Source organism: Fundulus heteroclitus, chromosome 2, assembly GCF_011125445.2.
Source record: "Fundulus heteroclitus isolate FHET01 chromosome 2, MU-UCD_Fhet_4.1, whole genome shotgun sequence".
Classification (NCBI taxonomy): Eukaryota; Metazoa; Chordata; class Actinopteri; order Cyprinodontiformes; family Fundulidae; genus Fundulus; species Fundulus heteroclitus.
This window is the reverse complement of record NC_046362.1, coordinates 26,065,555-26,084,994: the sequence shown is the minus strand read 5'-3', so window position 1 is coordinate 26,084,994 and position 19,440 is coordinate 26,065,555. Positions and strand designations below refer to the sequence as shown.

Below are 19,440 nucleotides of genomic sequence, written 5' to 3'. Positions count from 1 at the left end.
TTGACTTTATCAAATTGTTTTTTCATTTTTGTGTCAAAGGATGTAAAAGGGGTGTGGCTCATAAATGAAGACTGAAAAAAAATCAGAGATAGAGGGAATAAGGCAAAGATAAATAAATAAATAGATAAATAAAAACAAAGCCGATTTGTGGGTCTGAAATGAATTTTACTTCTTTAGTTTTTCAATAATCTTCTCACCACATTTTCGAATAATCTGTTTATAAAGCTGTAAGCAGCTCAAGGCATTGACTAGAACAATTGCTTTTCTGCACATGGTTAACCTTCATTTTTGTAACTTGTAAAAAGAAAATGTTGGGCACATTTTAGCCTCTGGCCTTGACCTCTGGAATCCCCTGTAATCAGATTTCTGGAAAGAGCTCCATCTCTGTCGTGTCCACTTCTTTTATTCTCTCAAACAGCCTTACTGAATTTCAGACGTACTGACCTCTCCTTACTGGGAGGCAATTATTATCCCGCTAACTATGGGGGGTAACAATATGAGACAAAGACAGATCGGTTCAATTTCACTAGAGGGCACATTTTAGGGCAACGTCTACCCCCTGAAGTCAGAGACAGTCTCCCGTTTGGCAATAACTTTTCATCTATGTTTCTGTAAAACCCTTTTAACTTTGCAAAAGAAGAAGGCAGTAAAGTGTACATTCGAAAAATAATAATACAACAATCACAAAGCCATAAAATAAACTAAACAGACCCTTCACTCTGATACCAATAAACCAATAATAATTAAGAACAAACAACTGATTCCAGGATTACCAATAAGTAAAATATACCTTTGTGTAATTTGTGTTTTTCCCAACCTCTGCAAATTGAGGAAGATAATGCTTGGAAAAACAGGATCTGTTTTATTTTCTCACCCATACATTGTTAAAACAGGCACACCACACTAAATATTAACTTTATTTGTGGGTGCACATTTTATTATCAGTGAGAACCAATAATTTAGAGTTTACAGACAATTACAGACCAAGAGACTCACGTTAACTCTGGAGGAGCTGCAGTGATCCACAGCTCAGGTGGAAGGATCTGTTGACACGAAAATGTTTAGTTATACAGTGCATAAATCTGGGCTTTATGGAAGAGTGACAAGAATTTTAAACTGTTAGAATAAGCCTATACAGGGTCCTGTCTTCAGTTTGCAACAAGGCATAAATGTAATAAAGCATTTATGTGGAAGAAAGGGCTTTGGGTAGATCAGATAAAAAGTATGAAATCCGATGTGTGGCGGAATACACCCCCTCCGTTAAACAGTAGTGGTAGTATTGTGCCACGGCATGGGTATAGATTTGAGAAAGAAAATGAGGTTAAACTTTCAGCAGGACAACAACACACAACATACAGAGCTACAATATAATCATTAAATTTTACCACATGCATAAGGTTTAATCAAAATAATTATTTATATACATACTACCAGTCAAAAGTGTGGACTCGCCTTCTCATTCGATGCGTTGTCCATATATTTATTGCTACTTCTAGGAACTCTTTCAAGACAGTCAGAAAACCATTTTAGGTGACTAAGTTAATCGAGAGAAGGCCAGAAAGCTAAAATACACAAGATGTTTTGAGTTATTTGACAATGTTGTGTTACCCCATAGATTATCTCTCTATGTCTATGTTATGTCACAGATCTATCTATCTATCTATCTATCTATCTATCTATCTATCTATCTATCTATCTATCTATCTATCTATCTATCTATCTATCTATCTAACTATCTATCTATGTATCTACATATATATACACACATATATAAATATACATATATAAATATATATATATATATATATATATATATATATATATATATATATATATATATATATATATATATATATATATATATTTTTTTTTTTTTTTTTTTTTTTTTTTTTTTTTTTTACAGGTTTGTCCCTCTGAAACCATTCCCTGATCCGATGTAACCTCAGCTCACTGAAGGACCGTGTTGCAGAATCGACAATAACCCCAACCCACGACACCCTCCATTTCTGAAAATGTAAATAAAGGCCATCTGCTTCGATATGTAAACACCACTCTAGCTCCTCCTATCAGGACGTCGCTGACGGCCGGACCCGCCTCTTTGCCCGCCACACTCTGCTCCTATTGGTCCAATTTGTAGGCCTGCCCACGTCAACGTGCCTTTGTTCCCTCCTTCCGGGATGCCGAGACCGCCCTCAGGATCGAGGACAAAAACAATCGGCATCCCTCTGGCATCGCAGCGCCAAACACGGCGACCCAAACGAACTTAGGCAGCAGTTAGACGGATCTGAACTGTTTTCATCTTTTAACCGACTCGACAGATTCGAGAGAGCTATGGTGTCTCCGGTGACCGTGGTGAGTATCAGCGTCAAAACCGGCGTTTAAAAAAACCCCAAAAAAAAAAAAAAAAAAAAAAAACAGTCACGTACGGTAGACGAAAGGCGCAGCGTCAGTTTAGCTAGTTTATATTTCACGATATTACATTCTTTGTGTACTTCGGGTAGGCAGGATAAGCTGTCGAATGAGCTCGTCTGTATCTTTGTTTAATTTTTGTTAACGCCTGCCTTAAGGCCAGCTCGTGCTTCCTGGATCATCGTTTAACCGGTAGTAAGTGAAGAAAAACGCAGCTATTTCTAATTAATCTTCATATCCTGACATTCTTGTTGGTTACCTGCAAACATATTCGCCCTACAGCAACTTTGTTTTTTTTTTCTTTACCTCCCTCCGTGTATCTGCAGCGGTTATGCTCGTTTTTTTCCCCCCGTCAAAAAACACACGTTTGCAGACATTTATAAAGGCACTCCTGATTATAGCATAAAGAAAGAAGAAGAAAAAAAGGGTGTCGTGTGACTCAGTCGAGCATTTCTTTGCCTTATTTTCTTTCATGTATCCTTCCAGTAAACGCATGCGCCAAGCAGCACCAGCCTATGGCTGTCCTTTCATCTCTTTTGCTTTAGCATAGCCTTATGCAGGCTCCACTGTAGCGACCTGACCCGGGTAATCGCTTTATTTCGACAAAGAAACGACGAGATGTCCTTCACCGGCCTCCCCTTACTCTGAGAGGGCCTCCGTGAAATGTTACCCCTTGTGCAGGGGCCTTAGAGAGTGGTGTGGGGTGTCTTGGCCTGTGGTAAACCCTGGTGTGTGAGAGGAGCCTGTGCTGAGGAATGTCTGCTGAACCAGACAGGCTGCCTGAGTGATAAGGATGCTGTGCAGGTCTGCAGTTGTCCATGCAGAGACAAGGAAACGCAGTGACATCTGCTTCCATGGAAAAGCTTGAAAGCCGTGGAACTCTCCGTCTCTCCCAGCCGGAGACCTGCCGCAATTCATGGGGTTATCTTCTGAAATATATAGTACAAACGTGACTTTTACACAACCACCTAGTTGCAACCAGTTTGGTATTAGGGCTGGATGATGTATGTACGTATGTGTGTGTATATATATATATATATATATATATATATATATATATATATATATATATATATATATATATATATATATGTATATGTGTGTATGTATATGTATATGTATATATATGTATATATATATATATATATATATATATATATATATGTGTGTGTGTGTATATGTATGTATGTGTGTGTATATATATATATATATATATATATATATATATATATATATATATATATATATATAAAATCTTTTTAAAAATATATATAAAAAAAAGCATATCGATAAAATAGAAATCACATTGATTGGTATCGATAATCATCAACAAATTCAACACATAGATTTAAAGTGCAGCCATTTTATGCTGTTACTTAGCGACCCATTTTTAGATACAGAACACACAAACGCTGAATTCAAACTCAACCCTTTATTCAACCAACTTTTTACCAAAACTGCAAGTATTTAAAAAGATAAAAAAGAAGGGGTGCTCTCTGAACTCTTTGAATGGGGCGAATCGTTCCTGGGTCTGCGTTTGTGATTGGTTGGGAGAATGTAGTATTATTTAACATGACAGGCTAGAATGCATAAGCAAGGAAAACTGTTCTATTGAACTTTTTATCAACCCTTTTTTTTCTATCATCCATATGTCTGTCGATTGATATATATTGTTATTGAATTATCGTCCAGCCCTATTTGCCATTGTCCTTTCGACCTATGGTGTATTCTAGATCACTGTGCAGCTTTAATTGTGTTTTACAATAGGTTAGAATAAAAGGAATGGGTGCTTTCAGTGTCTAAAGGGAAATGTATCCACACCCCTCGAACTTGAACAGTTTCGAAAGGCTACGGTTTATTTTATTGCGCTCTCGAGTGACTAACGGCACAAAGTAGTGAGCAATTTTGAAGCAGAAGGGTAATAATACATGTCTTTTTTTTTTTACTCTTTTCAACAAATATAAAAGGCATTCAGCACCCCGGGGAAGTGCGATTCACTGACTTACACCTCCGATGTTTGTCTGTCAGCTTCGGGCATCTCAAGACTGTCTTTTTTGCAGAATTGTTCGAGAGTGTCTCTGAAAAATCAATTTTCATGTCTCGTCACAGATTCTCAGAGGGGTGAAGGTCGGGACTTGGAATGCGCTATACTCACACAATAAGCTTTGATGTAAACCATCCTGTTGCAGCTCTGGCTGTATATTTAGAGTCATTGTACTGCGAGGTGAACTTCCACCTCGGTTTCAAGTCTTACTCGTCACAGGTTTTCTACCAGGACTGCCTTTTATTTGTCCCCATCCGCCCCCCCATCGACTGTAGCCACCTTCCTCGTTTCTCGTTAATAAAAAGTTTCCCCGTCATATGATGCTGAAACACTACCATATTTCACCGTGGGGATGGTGTGTTCAGAGGCACGCAGAGTGGGTTGTCCTTTGTATTGTTTTGCCACAAATGGCGTTTTGCATGTAGGCCATAAAAGTGACATTTTAGTCTCATCCGACCAGAGTACCTTATTCCACATGTTTGCGACGCCTCCCACGTCGTGACAAATCAAAACAGGATGTCTTTTAATAGCATCCGTCCATATGTTTTCCTATAAAGGCCAAATGTGAGGAGTGCCTAATAAGGTTCTCCCACCTGAGCTGTTGATCTCTGCAGCTCATCCAGAGCTACCGCGGTCCTCTTGGCTTTTAAACTCTGATTGAAGCTCTCCTTGCCCAACCTGTCAGTTGATGACCCGCGTCTTTGGATTACTAAGTGACCCCTGGGTGCCATTAGTTTTTAGCAGAGGTGGGACCAGGTCACAGTTTTGCAAGTCCCGATTCAGGTCTGAAGTACGGACAGCCAAGTCCGTGTTGGGTCTCTGGTCAAAAAACAGGTATTTCTCAAGTCAAGTCTTGAATTTCTAATTTAACAATGTTGAAATACATGTTTTGAGCATGTGTCCTTAAATCAGTATTTATCTCAAAACGTGATGAAGCCAGTGCAACTGACCTTACAAAAGAGTAAAATTAAGCCTCGCTTCAAGAATAGTCCTTGAACTATATTTTTCCTGCACATTCAGTGAAAAATGCAACAGCAGACCTTAATTTCAGATTCTTTGTCCTTTAGCTTTGTTTCTTTTCCCTTAAAAAAAAAAAAAATCTGGTTAATTTGATTGGCTGTGCTGCAACTCACGCGCACATACGTACAAAGTGGGAAAAAAGAGAGACGGTCTGCATTTGTTGATACAGACTGAATTAATGTTGCTCACTTTTTAAATGATAGATGTCTTAAGCTTTATATTTTGGGTAAAATATAAAGTTGTTTGAAGCAAACAGGTTAAAGTCCAATTTAAATCTTGAGTCCCCACCTCTTGTTTTTAGATTTTATTTACGGATTCCAGGGTAAAGTTGAGGCCACACACACACCAAACTGCTGATTTTCATTCGTAAAAAAACAAACAAACCCTGACAACAATGCGTGCTCTTCCTCATCATAAGTATATTGCTTTTCTGTATCTACCTCACATAAAACCCAGACAATATACCCTGGAGGTTATGGTTGTGATTTGACAAAACAGGGGAAACAAGTTCAAGGGGAATATGTGCTTATGCAAAGCTGTTAAGGTCTTAAAAGGAAATCCATCAAAGTCAAATGAAGCACATAAAAGTGTTAATTACCCCATAAATGCCATAATGTGGGCCGTTTCTGTGCAAAGGAAGCTCCTATGTGTTTGCCCTTGTTTTTATTTCCGTCTCTAAACTAGGTTTTGATAAACACGGCCGCGCTCGGCACCATCTGCCGAACCAACTGTTGCGTGCTCATCGGGGAGCTCGTCAAGTTTTTGTCCTTTGCAGATCACATATATAAAATCCAGCACAGTTTCAGAGAAAGAAACGAAACGAAAACGACTCCTCTGTCACCAGGAATGTTTTCTGAGACCGTTATTAACCATTTTGCCTCATTAGATGATTTTCTAGCTGCATGTCTTTTTAACTGAACGTAATAAGTGGGGCATAAAAATTTGTCCCAATGAAAATGACCCCAAGATCGCTTTTAGACGACGTCAGGAAACAGTTTTCTGAGGTAGCATTGTCATATGATTAAAAGGCCAGCCGCGGCTGCTGGGGCTTTGCTTTACTTATCGCCGGTCCCCTCTTCCAGGTTGAGTACACAAGTGTCTCTAAATATTTCTGTGTATCATGTTACACACGCACCGCGGCTGAGAAGATGGCATCCTGGACGGGTCTCATTTGGGGCGTCGGGGCAGCCAGTTTGTGTTGGTCGCTACACCAGCAGCTTGTCTCCTCCTGGACTGTAGCTCCAGGTTAAATCGCGCCTTAAAAAAGTTACCAGTAGACAAAAAACGTTTTCACAAAAAATACCGCCGCTTTAGTTATCGGCACATATTACAATTTCTATTAAGTAAATGTAACTAAAGTGTTTCTTGCTTTATGCATACTCCAAAACTCCCTGAGAATAGCAACATGTTTCAGTGTGAAAGTACTCTGAAGCAAAAGGGATGAATTATTTAAAGATTTAAAAAAAAAAAAAAACACATATATCAGGGGTACTAATGTGGACAGCTGCAGTGTGGATGTGGCAAAGCACGCACTGTAACAGCCAAGCTTTTGCATCGTGATGAACTAGGAAGCTGCAAGCGTGCAGCTTAGATTGTATCGCTTTTCCTGGCCGCCGTCTGTAAACAGAAGCACGAGATCAGCCCAACAGAGAAATAAAACCCTCACAAACGCAGAGCGAGTCGTGGTTTAAAGCAAGCAACAGACAGTTTCATGTCGTCCAAAAAACCCAACGAGATTTCTCGGGAGGCCGGCAGCCTCAGCACGGACGTCCGCGCGTAGGACAGGAATGTTTATAACGCTGCGATGGAGATGGATTAGCTTCTGTTTCTTGCTACACCAGCTTTTCCAGGTTTCTGATCGTATCTTAAATGAATTTGTACACAAAGTAGATAAGGTTCTTTTGTCTGCAAAGTCATTGGCGTCTTCACTGTTGGTGAAGCGTAGCTTATTTGTACTACTAGTATTGCAAAAAAAACATGAGCCAAACAGTTTTCATTAGATTGATAATCCTATCAGAAAACCTAGACAGATAACCCTTTTTTTTTTAAATATCACTGTTCCTAATAAAACCTAAATGACTGTGTATTACAGCGTAGTTATCTTACCTATTTCAGTATAATATTGTATTTTCATGGTATCATAAATGATGGCTCTACGGACGGGGATAAACAAACACAACTTAACGCAAGATCAGTAATAAATGCATGCAGGGATATTTGAAATAAAGAGCATTTAGACGTGAGCATTCTCCGCCCAGACGTATTTGCAGTTAATCGGCACCTTATTGCTTACATCTTACCCGTTTATGAGGCACAGCGGGTCGGACCCCCTATTTCCCCGCAGGACCGCCTTCATTCTGCACGGCGTAGATTTAACAAGATGCCAGAAACCACCTCCAGGGGTTTTTCGTCTGACACGACTGCATCAAGCATTTGTTGGAGCCGCTCTGTTCAGACCCCTGGTGTAGGGGAATGCGAAGGCATAAGTTGGTTTTTAGTTTTGGTGGAAAGATTTCAACGTATTGTTGGCTTTTTAATCCATTTCTGGAGAACACGCGGGCTTTGAGGCTCCACTTTGGCGTTCCTCTAAATTAACGTGTCAGCTTCCCGCTGGCTTTTCTGCTTTAGCCCGCTCAGGTTTGCCGACATGTGCCGGGCCGTGTGTTTGTTCCTCGGATGTTTTCCTGCTGCTGGTTATATCACACGCACCCGGGGCCGTCTCCTATATTGTACCCCATCCTGTAGTGTGATTTAATGCGCCTTTTTTTTGTATTGAGGTGTTGCACAATCTCTCTCCTCCCTTTCCTCTGGGAGAATAGGCCGTGTGACCTACAGTAACCCCCTCATTCTCTCTCACCTTCTGTTCCCGTCTTCACCTCCTCTCTCTCTCTCCCCCAGCTGCCTTTTTTAAAAGCTGGTAAAAATGTCTCATGTACTGAAGTCCTTCCCTGAAAGCCCTTTAAGCTTCCCGGTCCTCCTTTCTCATCTGTTCCCCTCACCTTTTTGTGAACCCTGGCGATTTTCTTTCTACAGATCACCATTTTTTTGGCCTGCGTTTGTCATCCATCTTTCAGCAGCACAGTTCTTCCTTCTTGCTTATCTGGTTCTGTTTCACGTGTGCCCTCCTCGCCTCTGCCTCTGTGAACCTTCACTTAATTCTTCTTCCTCTTAACAAGGCCTTTTCCCCTTTTGTGTTTGTCTGCTTTTCAGGCTTGAGAATGATTCCCAGAACATTCTAGGAAATCATAGGAAACAGCCTATTTTGGTCTTTGCTTATAATGCATTAGGGAACTGCGAACGGAGCCCGAATACACTTAATAAAAACCTCGATGAGAAGATAGAAAAATTTGTATGGGAAAAAAAAAAAAGATAGAAAGGAAAAAAGGTTACTAGGAGTCAATGCTGTGTGGCAGAGGCTTTTTGCATTTCCCTTTTGGCTTCGAGACTAAAGGCAACAAGACACGTGCGTGTCCAATATGAATGCTCTGGCAACCACACAAACCCAGATATGATTAAAGCAGATTTCAGTCCCGTTTCCTTTTTTTTTTTTTTTGATGTGTGTTTTTGTACGTCCTGCACGCATAGATGTGACAGCTTTAACGAACCGTGGCTAACTTCCAGCACGTCTCGCAGAGTACCATCGATTGTTATTCAAACGTTAAATCTCCTTCCAGGTCAAGAGCGAAGGCCCCAAACTGGTGCCGTTCTTCAAGGCCACCTGCGTTTACTTCGTCCTGTGGCTGCCCACCTCAAGCCCTTCCTGGTTCAGTGCCCTCATCAAATGTCTGCCCATCTTCTGTCTGTGGGTCTTCCTGCTGGCTCATGGATTCAGCTTCCTGGGTGCCCACTCCAGCGCCCGCAAGATTTTGGCTGGTCTCATCTTTTCGGCTCTGGGTGACGCCTTTCTCATCTGGCAGGAGCAGGGCTACTTCGTCCATGGTGAGAAGGACATTTTTTAATGTGTGTGTGTGTGTGTGTGTGTTGTGTTTTTCACAAGGATCACATTGTGTCTCGCAAACAGTTTCTTCAGTTTTGGTGTAGAGCTCCAAAACGGCTTTACACCAAAACACCCTCAGTAAACACGTAAAAGCCCTCAGAATGAACTCAAGTTTTGTTGCATAAACTCATACTGGCGTTCTCTAACAGGGAGTTTTAAATAGCGCATGTTGGAGATTTTTCATGCCTCCCTTATCGTCCTCGTCTCTGTGCATCGGGGCAAAAACAAACATGAATCTTGTTGGTCACAGTTTCAGTTGTTTGAAATGTTTTAACTTCAGCTCTGACTCTAAATAGGGGCATATTTTAGGCAAGCATGTCTTTTTCTTGTTTGCACCGCCTGAATTGTAATTATCAACATTAAGTGTGGCAAATGTGTTGGTAAAATAAGGATGTTTCAAAAGTCTTAGAGTAAATTCCTCTTTTCTCTTGACAAAAAAAAAAAAATGAAAGAGACAAATGAACACGCTGTTCGACTTTGGCAGATGTGTGTTGATCTTTTTAAGATTAGTATTTGACAGCTAGGCTGACCTGCGCTCATCTTTGAGCCAACACGAGCAGTGATCAGGGTGATAAAGGGGTTGGAAAAATCTCCAAAACTCTTATTAGAACAAAAGAGGCATCTTGGGGTAACCAAGTCCTGATAATAACCAGGAGAGTCTACATCCAAGCTAACCAGTTGTTTGATTTGGATGCCAGAAAAAAAGCCTTTCCTGTCCTAGCATCACAAACACAAAAGTTTGGACTTGGCTAAACTCCACTGGGACCTTAGCAGTAAATGTGTGCTTTGGTCTGATGAGATTTAGATCCAGCTTTTCTGCAACATACACTGCAGGTGCACCTGATGCCTCATGCTCGGTGTTAAAATGTGAGAAAATGCAAAAATGAACTCATTTGAAAGACCAAAACATTCTAAATGAACATCTGAAATAAAATGGACTCCGCCAGAAAACTGGCAACGGGTTGTCATTGGGATTGGGTTGATGATCCAACAACACGGTAAAGTCTCTGGAGCCACAACACCAACTTTACTCTGTGACCGTCGCAGTCATCAGACCCAGGTTCAATAGAAAACCTATTTAGTGAGCTGAGGAGAAGAGAGCATATAAGAGGACCCAGGCCTCTGAATGGTCCAGAACCACAGTATAAAAAATACACAGATCCCTCTCTGTATGCTGCGACCTTGTGAGATGCTATAGGAGGATCCCAAGTTCTGTCCTGTATGTAAAACGGACGTTGTCCAAAATATTAACCAATAAGTGAGCAAGCAATGACTTGCTCACTTATTTCTTAAAATGTGACTTTTTCATTAAACTTTCTCTTGTCTTTCCCGTCTTCAGGGGTGGCTAAGTGAGAAGGGCCTCTGAATAAGCTCATATTTCTACCCAGTGGAAACAGAAAGTAATTTATGACTAATTAAAAGTCACTTGAAATTGCTTCAGTTAATTATTTTAAAGAAATTGTTAGCTGTGCCATTTATACAACTTTTACACATTTAACGCTAAATGTAGAGGTTGTTCTATGAACGGCGGAGGCATTTGTTGCGAATCAAGTGATTATCATGTTTGTAAGAAATTATTACATTGTTTTCCTTCATTTACTTCATGAATAAATCTTAAATTTGTATTTAGTATTGCTTTTAGGTTTTACATTAAATATTGTGTAGTCTAAATATTTCCCCCTTCAACACTTCTGTTAATGCCAGTAGTAAGAGGAAGGACTAATTTATCATCTCATGAAATGAAGTTTAAGATAAAACCATTCAAGAGACTAAAAAACACATCCACAACAAAAACAAAAGGGTAAAAAGGACACGCAGCTGTTTCGATGAAGCAGTTTTACTAGTTTGTAAAATTGTCTTTATGATCAGGACCTCAGCTTGACTGCTTTTTTTTTTTGATTGAAGTCAAAACATGGCCCATAGGGCCTGTCGAGCTACAGTGTTGGGTGCTAAGTGGCGGCATTGCACTCTATTATCATCCCACAAATTCATCAAATCAAACCTAATGGAAAAGTAAACAAGTAACATCAGAACATTGCAGAAACAGGCCCTGCAGATAGATGACGTTTTTGGCCAGATTAGCAAAGCTATGAGTTGCTTTGCAAAACTCCCAACTGTTCAAGGAGCAATACGCGATATTTCACCACTAGGTGGCGCTTGAGCATTGTCTGCAGACCAAAACAAGTCTTGTGACAAGCAGCGTCACACCATACCTTCACTCCAGCTGCAACACGGCCCCTCCTAATCCTTCTCACGCATCGTCTCGTATGCGCACATTTGTAAAGGACAAAAAACACAGCAAAACAGCCTCCACCTTTCAGAGGAACACGGCTAGTGAACTTTTTAATGCTGTTTGCAAGAGAACATTTTTGATCTGCTGGGGGTGCTCTCCGCCATGTTGCTCCGACGCTGCGCTGCTCTGACGGTGGTATTTTAGGGCAGGGAGGGGCTAAGCCCTGAGTGGCAGCCGTTCACATCCACGTACGCACATGCGGGGCATGCTGGGCTATGTAAACATGAGGGTGAAGTACAACATGAAGAGCTGCGTTGTCACGTCATGCCATAGTCCATCTGTAATATTACTTTTAGTTCTTCACATTACAAATTTTTAGTTCTTTCTAAAACAAGAAAGAAAATTAGCTTATTGCTCCTTTAAACATTTGGGTGTATTTACTATATTTTGCAATTTATACAGTAATATGAGAGCTAGTTAGTAGTCCTGGCAGTCCAGGTTTTTTTTTTCAGTAACAAATGTACGCTGAAGATAAAAACAAAACTGGTGGATCTTGCATGTGTTTCAAAGGCATTTTTTTTTTAAATTAAATGTTGACAAGGCACACACAAAAGTGAAACAAAACTGCCAGTTCTGCTTTTTGTGTTTCTGAATGAATGGAAAGTTGCTTTTTTTTTCTGTTCCGTTGGAACTAAACAGCATGCTGCTCTGTGTCATTGCTTTAATGTCTCGCAGGCCTTCTCATGTTCGCCATCACCCACATCCTTTATTCGTCCGCCTTTGGGATGAAGCCGATTAATGCCAGGGCTGGCCTGGTGATCACCGCTGTGTCCGCCCTGTGTTACCTCCTGCTGTACCCCTACCTGTCCGGCCCCTTCACCTACCTGGTGGGCGTCTACGTCGCTCTGATTGGCTTCATGGGCTGGAGAGCCATCGCGGGCCTGCAGCTGGCCAACGACCTCTGGACCTGGACCAAGCTATCGGCCTGCCTGGGCGCCGTGCTCTTCATCGTCTCCGACCTCACCATCGCCGTCAACAAGTTCTGCTTCCCCGTGCCCCACTCGCGGGCCATCATCATGGCCACCTACTACGCCGCGCAGATGCTCATAGCTCTCTCAGCCGTCGAGTGCCAGGATGTGGAGGTTTCCTTGAAGAGAACATGAGGCGCAGCGGTGTCCAGAAAGCACGGGGCTGGGGAGATGGCTCCAACGCCGGCCTTGAGAGGCCGCTGGCGCGTCTCCCCGCCGGATCCCAAGCCCCCAGCCTTCGTCACGGTGTGGCGCTCCCACAAGATTGTTGTCACGGCAATTGATCCACTACGTGACGACCATCACCCTGCAATCCCACTAGTATGGTAGTCTTATGTGTATCTCCTTATAAAGAAGATACAGTTGTATTATTCTCAGCCCCTCCCGAGTGCAATCGAACTTTAGGAAAAGCTGTCTCTCAACCAAGGTATAAAGGAGAAAATCGTAGAGTTAATAACCTCCTATAAAAAGCATTAATGTCCTTGGAATTGGTTTGATTGAAGGGGAGAAAGCTGTTGGGCACTTTCAAGCATTGTGAGTGGGGGGGGGGGGGGGGTTCTGTGAGCGTGTTGGTGCAGTTTTGCGACTGATTTACACTCTTACCTCACTTTCCACACGGCGCTTTGACGCACAGTCTCCATGCAGACACACCGCCACACATTTGTACTTTGAGTGGTCCATTGGGACAGTTTAGAACTTCATATATGTGTGTTTTTTTGTTGTTATTGTTGCTTTAATGCATGCCAACTCTTTCAAAAGGGATATTTTTTATACGAACCATTACTCATATCTGTCCCTCCATGTCCTCCTTCATTAACGGTGCTAATCTTAGAATTAAGAGCACGTCCATACCTCGATTAATTAGTTAGCTGCTGTCCCTTTCATTTCATTTGCAACGATTTCTCTTCCGGTGCTCGTCGCTCCCTTTTAATGAATCAAATATTTATTTTGTTCATTTAGGGTCTCTTTGAATAACGATCTGGAAAGAAAATTACTTTAATGCGACGTATAAAAGCTTCAGATGTTGGATGCCTCGTTGAGGAGTACTTTTTCCTTTTTAAAACTGAAGCGTGATCCTTCTGTTTTAAGATCTAATTGCTGCTGGTAAGGTCCTGCAGGTACAACGTGTTGCTCACGGCGCCTGCATCACCTTCAACAGCACCTGTCAACTGTCGGTGCTGCGAAAGCAGGGAAAGAAAGCACTTTTTGTTGCTGACCGGACTTGATTTGCTGATTAACTCTGCAGGCATCCACTCACTCAGAACGACGCGCGCACATATTTACGTGATGTGAAAAGCGGGGCCGGCCAGGCTTGGGAGAAACGGGGAGACAATAGTAAGGGAACAGTTACCCCGTCGTTGCCGATTATTCCTTCTCACAGGACGTTTCCGATCAATCCGCTGCAGTGTTTTTTCTCGACGTGTCCGATCATCGTTTGTCTTCATTCCTGCTGTCGTTCCTTTTAGGTTCAAGTCATATGGGAGTGTCTTACCAAACTACGTCTACATGTTTCCATGCGTTTCATTTTGAGTGTGCGTTGTCTTTGTCTTAACTGTCGAGTGAAAGTCAGACCCAGCTCAAGGCCAGGAGTACCGCGACCCGACAGAGTTGGCATGACATGGACACTCTGGGTATGTTCATGTCTTTGTATAAAGGCTCTTAAATCTTTCTTTGTGCCAGCTCCTCTTTAGAACTGCAGCTTTATTATATAAGTCGCAGAAAATGTCAGTTTGACTTAGTTCTGACTGAGGAGATCCAAACCATGACTTGACTTGCTGTTTCTATTGCTGGACATGTTTTCTTTACCGTACAGCGCCTTGCAAAAGTATTTCTATCCTTTGAACTTTTTTTCCCCACATTTTGCCACCTGTTGCAGCCGCGGCCCTTTTTATTGATGTTATGTACTAGACTAACACAAAGGAGAACATATCTGGGCCAGGAAAGTGTTTTGGGATGGTTCTCTCACCTTTGCACATCAAGAGAAGGAAATGAATCTTAATTTTCCTTTTGCAAAACCGCTCAAGCTCAGCCAAGTTGGTTGGAGAGCGTCCATTTGGTTGCAGCAGATTGGATTTAGGTCTGGACTTTGACTGGGCCATTCTAAATGTGCTTTAAACTATTCCTTTGAAGCTCTGATTGGATGATTAGGCTCTGTGCTCTGCAGAAAGGTGCACCTCTTACCCAAGTATTTTTTCAACCTCCAGAATCTTGCTGGATAATGTTATTTCCAGGTTAATTGCTGTGTTAGTTTTCCACCTCACTTTGCATATAGTCTGTTCAAATGTAGTTTTATCTTGCCAGATCACCTTCTTCTGTGTCCTCCGCATGGCTGTGTGGTAAACTGTCAATACTTCTTAGCCTCCTTCAGCAAATATTTATATAAGGCTAGATTTATTGATTTGTTTTGCCTGGCAGATCCACAAAGTCATTTTTGAATTGGGACTAAATTTAATTGAATTTGTTGGGAGCTCAACCGATAGTTTTCCTGTCAACAGATTCTCCCACCTGTCGTGTGGATCTCTGCCGCTCCTCCAGAATTACCAAAAGCCTCTTGGCTGTTTCTTTAATTGAATTTCTTCTCGCCGGGTCTGGCACTTTAAGCAAACAACCTTATTTTTAAAGCTTTGCTGTTGTATAGATTTGCAGAAGAGGGACTGCTTGTGAAATGTTCAAAGCTTGGGATATTGTTTTAAAATATATGCTATGAACCTCTCCACAACTCTGTCTCTGACTTTCTGCTACGTATTTACTGAGATTGAATCACTCACAGGTGGACTATCTACACAAATTTGGTGTCTTTTGAAGGCAGTGGTTGGCTCTGGATCTTAATTGGGAGTATCAGGGCAAAGGGGGCTGAATACAAATGCCCTCCACACCTTTCAGATTTTTGTTGTTAGGTTCTACTTTGTGGTTATCTGTCACATAAAATCCCAATAAGAAAGCTGCTGTTTTTGGTTGTAACATTACAGAATATGGAGAACTTCGAACGATATGAATAATTTTGCAAACCGCTGTATGTTAGTGGAATTATTATTTCCCAAAATTGGCAGGATAATCATTTTGATCCTGAGATGACTCTTTATCCTGATGTGTTTGATTTTTTTTTTTAAACCACAACCCCACCCAGTTATTGTATTGTTATTTGTATCGACAATCGGGGTATAATTTCTGGAGTTGCGGCCATTGAAAATGTGCATCTGCAACATTTAGAAAATATGAGAGAAGATTTAGCTTTTTTCTTTTTTAACGTTTGAGAAGAAAAAAACTTTGAACTAATATGGGATCACGTTATGTTGTCGAAGATTAGAAAGGCTGGCATGGAATAACCCGTATAAAGAATGTTTATGCTCCAAACAGGCATGGAAAGTGATTGTTCCTTATTCTGAGTCAGTGACCCGCAGAGCTGCCAGTGTCTCTGAAAACACACTGCACGTCAAAATATGTTTGCATCACATGAGCCACAGTGCCAAAATCTGCAGGCAGGTCTTGCTTGTCCCATCTGACAAAGAAAAACACCCGACTCCCATCGGCCATTTTTGATTACCGCTTTACCAGACAGTTCCTCAACCTCCCCGTTGTGTACCCAGTGCATTCGTCAGCACTTTCTTTCTGCGTAGTCTGTCGATCAGTTCCACTGCTCTGCACATGTGACCACCAGGTCCTCTGTTCCATCTTTTAATTAATCCTCCTAGCATTGCAGAGCTCCCACGATGTTTTCCCCTGGGATAAATAGAAACTCTTGTGCTTATAAAAGCTATCAACAGAGGTCTTACTTGTATTAGTCTGCCTGTTGTCTCCTAATAAGACAGAGTAAATGGAGTGACTAAAGAAGCGAAGTAGAGAAGATGGATGACACGGATGATTCCGGCATGCAGCCTGGAGTTAAACCAGGAGGGGGATGGCGATATTAAGTCAGGCAGTTTTATTTATCCTCAGTGTGTGGGCACTTTATGTAAGCACTGCTCCTTTGTACGGAGCCAGAAAAAGCCTTCTGACTTTTGTTCCTCCTCCTGGAACGGTCCCACACTGGAGGGATGATTTAAGTTTTTTTTTTTTTAGATATTCCTGAGAAAGCATATGCCTTTTGAAAGCGCTATTTTTAAAAGAGTCATGTTTGGACATATTTCTTAAAGTAGCCACTTTTTAAAAATTGTACTTTTATTGTACAGTTTCCTTTTGCAAAAGTATTCAAACTTCTTGAACACTTTTTACAGTTGTCACAACAGCCACAAAGTAGGGTTTTACTTTGGATTTCTCGGTGCTAAACTGACACAGAGTAGCGCGTAGCTGTGATTTAGACTAAAAAATATAATTTTCCTTGTAAACCAGGCACAGTTTTTTCCTTCCACCGCAGAACTATGACCTACTTTCTGTTGCCCAATACTTGTTTCTTTTTGCAACATAACCAGAATTCGAAGATGTTCAAGGGTTAATAAAACTTTGGCAAGGCACTGTATATTGGAAGTGAGGCAAAAGTAACAAGAAACTGTTTAAAGGACCGGATCTCGTGCGTCAAACGCGTTTTTTTTTTCTCTCTGGCTCAGTGTTGCACCAGGCTGTTATTGTTGAGCGATATTTCACCTGGAATAAGGTGAGCCGCTGAAATATGACACACAGCGGGACGAATCCCCCCCCCCCATCCATCCATCAGGTTAGCTCCCATCCTGTTACCCCACAGGTGGCAGACCAGCAGGCACATCACTTTACCCCGCTCTGTCAACAGCCCCGTTGTTCTCAGACAAAAGGAGACCCTGAATGCTGCGGCTTGAATTAAGCTGGAACCAATCGCTGTTATATGATGAGAGGATGTGTGTTTTTGGAACAAGTTAGCACTTTTTCCTTTGACTTTTCTATTTCAGTTTTATTTCCTTTTTAAAGACTCTTCCTGGTGATCTTTGGTTTGAAACCTTTGCTGTTAATTGAGTGTGCTTGTGATCCTCTGCAGGTGACATTCAACACACAGAGCTGTAAAGTTTTTGACCCGTCTTTACTCATGCATGACAGATAGATTGAATAGATCCTCCTCGTGACTTAACCACTAAACACCCAGGAGCTTTTACGATGACAGCTCTCCAGCATCAGTACGAGTTTATGGGAAGTATGTAAATTAGCACCTTCTCTTTGTATTCAGCCTGCTGTGTGCTGCACTTTTCCTAACCCAGCGTTAGGCCAGTCAGTCTTTAAAACTCAACCTTAAAACAAAGATCTATTGTGTACCTCATCAGTTTGAAAAGTATATGCTACGTTTTATTTCTGTGTTTATTATTTTTCTTCCACAGGAAAACAAATCAAGACACACGAAAAAACAAAGACAAATCGTTTTTTTTTTCTTAAAAATTTATTCGTTTCTTTTGAAGTGTTATCAGCCTTGATGTATGCATTTCGTTATAGTATTATCCTTTCATTTCCGGAGAATGAGAACCCAGTAAATTCATTTTTCGCATTCGTTTGTGGGTAAAACAATGTTCGTTTCCACAGGAAGAAAAAAAATATTTTAGTTGTTAAAACCTGTGAACAAGCATCATTTGTTACAGTTTACCTTATTGTCCTTGATTTTCAATTTGTGGTCGATTTCTCCCATGACTGTGGAGATGATATAGTTTCTTTGCTGTAGTGTAACTCTACAATGAATGTGAATATCTGTCGGAGAAATAAATGCAATTGCAATGCAACTTTAGCGTAACGTCGTCTGGGCTCTGTTCTTTTGCTGGAAACAAAAGGTGCTGCGTTGGAAATGTCAGCTGATATTTATAACTGCCATGTTTGGGGTTTCGTTTGAAGCTGCTGGTCCTCAGCTGCTAAAGTGCCGTGATGGCAGAAAGGACCGGAGGACAACAGAGAGCTCTGTTCTGGTAACTGCTGCGCGCTATTGTCTCACTGAGGTGGAAAATTCGCTTTCAGCACCCTTTGGCCCTTCAAACTGGAGTCTCTATGTCCTCATTTTCTATATACAGTGATGGGGGGGAAAAGTATTTGGCCTGTTTTTAAAAATGTGTTCTGTTTTTTGCTTTTCTGTCACACTTAAATGTTACACATCAAACTCCTTTTGAGTTTTAGACAAGGATGACCCATATAAATACAAATTGATTAGCTATCCAAATCATAATGTCACTATGTAATAGTAAATGGTGAACTTTCTCAAAATGTGTTAACTTCTGTTCAGTTTCATTTATCACATCCATGCCTGATCACTATCAGACCTGTGCAAAAAAAAAAAAAAAAAAAAATCACCTAAACCTGTTTAACCGCATGAAGCAGACTAATAGATTTAAAAAAGCGATATATGTGTCTTTGGGATTTACCTGAACCACAGTGAGAGCCGTTATCCACAAACGGGGGAAGCAGGACACAAGTGACAAGCTCCACAGGATTACACAGCCTACCAAAATTGATCCAAGAGTGCATTAATTACTCATCCAGTAGTCTCCAGACGAACCAAGAACAACATGTAACGCACTGCAGGGGTCACTTGCCTCACATAAGGTAAGTGTTCATGATAAGAAACAAGAATGGGCAACAAATGGCATTCGTAGAAAAGTTCAAGGGCAAAAGCTGCACAATTGTCTGCCTCACATTTGCCCAAAAAAAAAAAAAATCCTCTCGATGAGCCCAACGACTTTTGGGTATATGCGCAACGGACTGGCGGGGCGAAAGTGGAACTTTACGGAAGACAGAACAAAAACGTTTCAGGAAAAGAACATCCTATTGA

The 19,440-nt window shown here is 41.3% G+C and overlaps 1 protein-coding gene across 1 annotated transcript; it reads left to right on the top strand.

Moving 5' to 3' along the window:
• Positions 1–2,168: 2,168 nt before the first annotated feature.
• Positions 2,169–14,915, top strand: tmem86a (transmembrane protein 86A). Its single transcript, XM_012853253.3, has 3 exons — positions 2,169–2,352; positions 9,148–9,412; positions 12,439–14,915. The coding sequence occupies exons 1-3, from the start codon at positions 2,332–2,334 to the stop codon at positions 12,864–12,866; spliced, it is 714 nt and encodes a 237-aa protein (XP_012708707.2). The 5' UTR covers positions 2,169–2,331; the 3' UTR covers positions 12,867–14,915.
• Positions 14,916–19,440: the final 4,525 nt, after the last annotated feature.